The sequence below is a fragment of the Heloderma suspectum genome, chromosome 6 (genome assembly GCF_057233095.1).
Source record: "Heloderma suspectum isolate Gila_16-S chromosome 6, 16-S_ref, whole genome shotgun sequence".
In the NCBI taxonomy this organism is placed as follows: domain Eukaryota; kingdom Metazoa; phylum Chordata; class Lepidosauria; order Squamata; family Helodermatidae; genus Heloderma; species Heloderma suspectum.
In genome coordinates, this window is record NC_139463.1 from 106,299,224 (window position 1) to 106,305,944 (window position 6,721).

Here is a 6,721-nt window from a genome sequence, read left to right on the forward strand (position 1 = left end):
GCTGCCACCCTGGACAGAGCATGTCCATCCAGCAGGGGAAGCAAGTGTGTTGCTACGACTGCATTGAGTGCCCCCAGGGAAGGATTTCCATCCAGATGGGTAAGTGAAGGGATCCAGAGTGACCTGGAAAATAAAATAGAAGTTTAAATTCAGGTTTAATGTAAGTCCTGGCAGCTTTGTCTATAAGCATGTATATGAATTTATTCCCTCACACAGATGACAACACGAGAGAGCATGGAGGCTGAAAAAAGTGGGAGCTGTGTAATATATTTGTTTGCTACAATATTACCTGAGAGGAAAGGAACCAGTTTGGTGTATTTTGGAAATGCTGAGGCTTTGCTTCTTACTTTCAGATGCAGAGCGCTGTGAGATGTGCCCTGAAGTCCAGTATCCAAACAAGAACCAGGACCAATGTATTCCCAAGGAAATAAGCTACCTATCCTATGAGGAGCCCTTGGGCATTGCTCTGGCATCCTTAGCTCTTCTCCTCTCCGTGATCACCGTTGCTGTGATTGGGAGCTTCAGTCTGCATTGGAACACCCCCATCGTCAAAGCCAACAACTGGAGCATCACCTGCAGCCTGCTCTCCTCTCTGCTGCTCTGCTTTCTCTGTTCCTTCTTATTCATTGGGTGGCCTGGGAAGGTGACCTGCCTTCTGAGGCAAACAGTGTTTGGCATCGTCTTCTCCATCTCTGTTGCTTGTGTGTTGGCAAAGACCATCACTGTGGTTTTGGCCTTCATGGCCACCAAGCCTGGGAACAGCATGAGGAAATGGGTGGGGAAGAGACTGGCAGGATCAGTCATCTTTCTCTCTTCTCTGACGCAAACTGGCATCTGTGCTGTGTGGCTGGCAACTTGTCCCCCCTTCCCAGAGTTTGACATGCACTCCCAGCTTGACACCATCACAGTTCAGTGCAATGAAGGCTCAGCCCTCATGTTCTACCTTGTCCTGGGCTACATGGGCCTTTTGGCCACCGTCAGCTTCTCAGTGGCTTTCTTTGCCAGGAAGTTGCCGGATAGTTTCAATGAAGCCAAGCTCATCACTTTCAGCATGCTGGTCTTCTGCAGTGTCTGGGTGTCTTTTGTTCCAACCTACCTGAGCACCAAGGGGAAATTCATGGTGGCTGTAGAGGTCTTCTCCATCTTGGCCTCTAGTTCTGGCTTATTGGGTTGTATCTTTCTTCCCAAATGCTACATTATTTTGCTAAGGCCTGAGCTGAACACCAGAGAGCAATTAGTAAGGAAAAAGAATGGTTAGAATTGAGAGGGGAAGTGATGTCATCCTTTGGAATTGTAGTCCATTAAAACCTGGGTGGGTTCATATGGGAGAATGTGGTCTTTCAAGTAGTCAAGTCCCCAGTCATGTAGGGCTTGATAGGTCATAGGCAGTTCTTTGAATTCTGTTTAGAAGCTGACTGGTAATCAGGGAAGTTCAGTGGAGGCTGGTGGCCCTGATTGAAGAGGGGTCGTGAATCTGCTCCGGGTTTTAGTCAGAATCAGCATGAAGTCAAAAGGAGCTGTTCTTTACTCCTTTAGATTTCTGACTGGTTCTGACTGAAACCTGGAGTGGATTCATCACTCCATTGACAAAGAAGCCATCACCATCCACTGGTGAAGTTGCTTTAATGAGAGTCACATGCTCTATCACTGCCCCAGGCCAAGGTCTGACTGCAGCATCCTGGACTAGCTGAAGTTTCTGAACCCCTGTCAAAGGCCACCCCAACTAGAGTGCAATACATTTGTCTTAATGGGACCCCCCATTATTATCATTCTTTTATGGAAACATTCTTACCTCACACAGTTTTGTCTCTCCAAATTAGGGATGGCGGAGAATTTCTCCCCAAATCTTTGGAAGGCCGAGCGCCGACGCATTCAGCCCCCTGAAGTTGGTTGGGAAATTCTCTGCCGGCCCCCTGCCCCCCCTGGGACAGGACTTACCTTCGGCGAATGTCCCTCTCGGCGGCGGGTCCCGGCGGCGTTTCGGCAGCGTTTCGTCGCAGGCGGGGGTGGCGGCAGGTCTCCCGACCGGCTGCCACCGCCGCCATTGCAAAAAAAAAAAACTAAAGTAAAAAAAACAAAACCGTGATAGGCTACGTAACGATTCATGTAGCCTATCAGGGCTGACTTTGGAAATCTAGCCGTGATAGGCTATGTAAATCGTCACGTAGCCTATCACGGGGTCTTTTTTTTTTTTACTTTTTGTTTCGCGGCCGGTGAGATGGGGCACTTCTCCCCGGCCTGAATTTCATCCAGGCGAGGTGGGGCGCCTCCCCCCCTGGCCTGAATTTTGGCCAGGCGAGGCGGGACGCCTCCCCCCCTCGCCTGAACTTCGGGGGGAGAAGCGACGCTCCTCCCCCCCCACCGCGAAGCCAAGCTGCGAAAAGGTAAGTGACTTTTGTACATCCCTACTCCAAATGATGCACAGCCATCTTCCTTTCAACTCACCCTCCCTGGTGCCGCCACTACAAATGTTGATTGTTCCCCTTTCATCTTGAGCATTTTTAATGTTCTCCGGTGCTCTTTGAACTCTTCCTTATTATTTCTTTGTTTACTTCTGGTGATGCTCTGAAAATTGGGGTGTCTGTGGCAAGAACCATAGAGCCCTAGAGCAGTGTTGGACAGAATTATGATTTGACAAAGAAGGGTGGCATATAAATAATACTTTGAATAAATAAGAAAATAATGGCGCATGAAGGCCTCCACGCTAAATTGAATGGAGTGGACCAGTGATGTTGCAGCATGTGGGGAAGAACGACTTAACCTTTCCCTCCACACCTGCAGTGCCCTAGACAGTTGCCCTGTGCATAGCAATTAAGCCAAGCATAAAACCTTCTACTGGTAGTAATAGGCTCTATGGAATTGGTCTTGGGTCCTCTGAAATAGATTCAGGGCTGGGGCCCCAGGCCTAGCTATGTTCCAGGAGAGTAGAGAGGTCTGTGCATGTACTAATACACACGGGAGAGTCTGCCTGTCAAGGGACACAACTGGCTTTTATACCTACTTTGGATCACATGCAGTGTGTTAAACCAAAAGGTCAAATGTTCAGGAAGCCAAATGCCTTGGTACCAATAGATTTGTAAAGGAAGGCAGGGAACAGGTGGTTCAGCAAGAGGTCACATGGAGAAGGAGTTTGAAAAACAGGTTGTTTCCCTTTTGTGGTGCTGGAAGGTCTACAGCTTGCAAGATTTAAATTAAATTTAAGGTTTTGCAAGAACGTATTGGTCTGAGGAAAAAGGTCTGAGGAAAGACAGAGGGACTCAATTTAGGGTAAAGTTGAGCCTTTCTGATTGGTTAAAGGAACTAGATCATAGGCTAATTTTGCCATATAAAACAGGCCAAAATAAACTTTTGAAAGGGAACAAGGTTGAGAGGATGGAAGGAGAGAAGATAAATGACAAAGAAAGAAATCTGCTTAGGACGGCTGAGAACTCTGACAGTAAGACCTTGCTGGGAAGAAATTAGAGAAAATGGGGACCCATTTTGTCAGGCTAGCTGGATGAATTTAATCCTTTTATTTTCTTACCCTTGATGTTATGGTTGTGTGTGTTGTAACTTTTCAAGCATTAAACCCATGATGTTTTTCTTATTGAGTTACCCGCCCCATGCCTAGAAGCCAAGCCTTGCACTACCCTAAGGTATTTACAAGAAACCCAGAGGCTTTTTGTTCATTCATTCATTTATTACATTTCTATATCAAAGCTCTCTGAATGGTTCATAACAATTTCGACCACAGAATGCAGCATAAAATTCAATATAAAGTGTAAAAGCTTAAAACTACAATATCAAAATAAAAACCACAATAAAACCTTGACGCAATGCTGAGATTTAAATAGGGATGGCAGAGAATTCCGCCACGGATTCCAGTGAGAATCCATGGAATCCGTGGTGGAATGGCCTCCTGCCCCCCGCACCCCCGCGGAATCTCCCCGGGACAGCACCTACCTTGGGCGGATGCGACGGATTTGGTGGTGCCGGCGGCTCAGGTGGCGGCTCCGGTGGCTGGAGTCCTGGCCAGCTGCGGCCGGGCTGCTGCCGCCGCCATTGCTATCCTTGCAGCCATGATAGGCTACGTAAGAATTTACGTAGCCTATCACGGCTAACCCCCCCAAAAAACCCCAGCGTACCCAAATGGCGGTGGCTACAGCAGCCGCCATTTGCCTTCCCTATTTTTGGCCAATTTATCTTACGTAAATATTTATGTAAGATAAATCGGCGAAAAATAGAGAACGCAAATTGTGGCCTCCGTAGCCGCTGCCATTTGCGTATGCTGGGGGTTCTTTTGGGGGGGGTTAGCCATGATAGGCTATGTAAATTTTTACGCAGCCTATCACGGCTGCCTGGCTGGATGCAAATGGCGGCCGCTACGGCAGCCGCCATTTGCGTCCTCAGAAGCCCATCCGCAGCCGGAAATCTGGCTACGGGCGGCCCTGGCTGGCTGCACCGTGGCATGGCCGCGGAGTAGGGATGGGGGAGAATTTCTCCCCGAAACTTCGGGGGGCTGAGTGCCAACGTATTCGGCCCCCAAAGTAGTTTCGGGGAGAAATTCTCTGCACCTCCGCCCCCCCCCCCCGGGATGGGACTTACCTTTCCCGAATGTCCCTCCCGGCGGCGGGTCCCGGCGGTGGTTCGGCAGGTCTTCGTCAGGGGCGGGGGCGGCAGCCGGTCTTTTGACCGGCTGCCGCCGCCGCCATTCCAATAAAAGTAAAAAAAAAAAATGCCCCCGTGATAGGCTACGTGACCTTTAACATAGCCTATCTCAGCTAGATTTGCAAAGTCAGCCATGATAGGCTACGTAAATCGTCACGTAGCCTATCACGGGTGACTTAAAAAAAAAAAAAGCGCGTACGGCTAATGGAGGCCCCCATAGGGAGCCGCCATTCCCGTTCCTTATTTGGTCACTGTAGTCTACGTAAAGATTACGTAGACTACAGCGAAAATAAGGGCAACGCTATTTGCGTTGCCCTTATTTTTGCCGTAGTCTACGTAAAGATTTACGTAGACTACAATGACCAAATAAGGAACGCGAATGGCGGCTCCCTATGGGGGCCGCGATTAGCGTACGCGCTTTTTTTTTTTAAGTCAACCATGATAGGCTACGTGATGATTAACGTAGCCTATCACGGCTGACTTTGCAGATCTAGCCGTGATAGGCTATGTAAATCGTCACGTAGCCTATCACAGGGGCGTTTTATTTTAACTTTTTATTTTGCGGCTGGGCGAGGCAGGGCGCCTCCTCCCCGGCCTGAATTTTGGCTGGGTGAGGCGGGAAGCCTCCCCCCCTGGCCTGAACTTCGGGGGGAGCAGCGAAGCACCTCCCCCCCACCACGAAGCAAGCTGCGAGACCAGGTAAGTGGCTTTCGTGCACCCCTACCGCAGAGTGGAACTGGCCATCAAGGATTCCAGGGGGGGGGGACAGAGCGCCTCCCCCACACACACTGCAAAAAATTCTGCGGAAACCCAGTTCCCTTCTTTGTACCAAATGGTCCCAAATGAGGATCCTCAATATGTTGGGATTGTTCAGCTTCTGAAACATGTTGGATGGAACTGGATTGGGCTTCTTGTTTCTGATGATGAACGTGGTGAAACCTTCCTTCAAACCTTGAGACCTAGGCTCCTGCAGAATAATATCTGCATTGCTTGGACACAGCAGACCCCGATAGTGACACCATATATACCATTTGAAATATTTTGGGAAAAACTGAGCCCAATTCGGTCTTTTCTCACACTAAATGAAATCAATGTGACACTTGTCTATGGAGACATCCAATCTTTGCAAGGTTTATAACTGATGTTGTGCTCCAATGAATTTTCTTTAAAGAATCCCATGCAAAAAGTGTGGATCACCACAGCTGAATGGGATTACACTGCTGCACTGAGTGGAAACAAATTCCCCACCAAAACCTTCAATGGCACCTTGTCATTCACTCTCCATACAAACGTGATGCCAGGATTTCAGGACTTTCTGGAGAGCATAACTCCACATCGGTCAAATATTGATTACATTGATCAGTTCTGGTTCACGGTATTGGGGTGTTCACTCCCACAATATGGACTTTATGAAGAAAGCGAGGAAAACTGCTCTGGGGAGGAGAAGCCGGGAAGCCTTCCTGGATCCACCTTTGAAAAGGAAATGTCTGGCCAGAGCTACAGTGCCTACAATGCAGTCTATGCTGTCACACATGCTCGCCATGCAATGGATGTTTCAAGAGCCAAACAGAAATCCAGAGGAGGTGGTGACAAATGGCACTTCCAGGATGTTCAGCCATGGCAGGTAGTTGCTGCCACTCCTAAATCACAGAATATCATAGGATATCATGGAATGTTTAAACATGAAAAATAGAAGACAATAGGACAAATGGGGGCTGTGCACCGACCTCCCACTTTGCTTCGGATGGTGCTTTGGACCTTCTGAAGCAGCCCTGCTTTGCTTCAGACTGATCCAGACCCAATGTACTTTGCTTGTCGATCCGAAGCAAGATTCCAATATCTGATTCATTCGTTTTTGACAATTTCCTATTGACTTGCTTTGGAAAACAGAATCAACCATAACCTTTCAGTTTTCATGATCAATACATGACATTTGGGCACCTCTCATCCCCCATGGAGGGGATTCCACCTGCTAAATTTCAGACAGTTTAGCCTAGGGGTTTTTGAGCTAGGTGGAGTTAAAATTTGATTTATTTCAACAAAAACTTTCAAAGCAAAGACCTATAACTTTTCA

At 48.2% G+C, this 6,721-nt stretch overlaps 1 protein-coding gene across 1 annotated transcript; it reads left to right on the forward strand.

Moving 5' to 3' along the window:
* Window positions 1–20: 20 nt before the first annotated feature.
* Window positions 21–1,258, forward strand: LOC146342307 (vomeronasal type-2 receptor 26-like). Its single transcript, XM_084806093.1, has 2 exons — window positions 21–99; window positions 354–1,258. The coding sequence occupies exons 1-2, from the start codon at window positions 21–23 to the stop codon at window positions 1,256–1,258; spliced, it is 984 nt and encodes a 327-aa protein (XP_084662219.1).
* The last annotated feature ends 5,463 nt before the right edge of the window (window positions 1,259–6,721 follow it).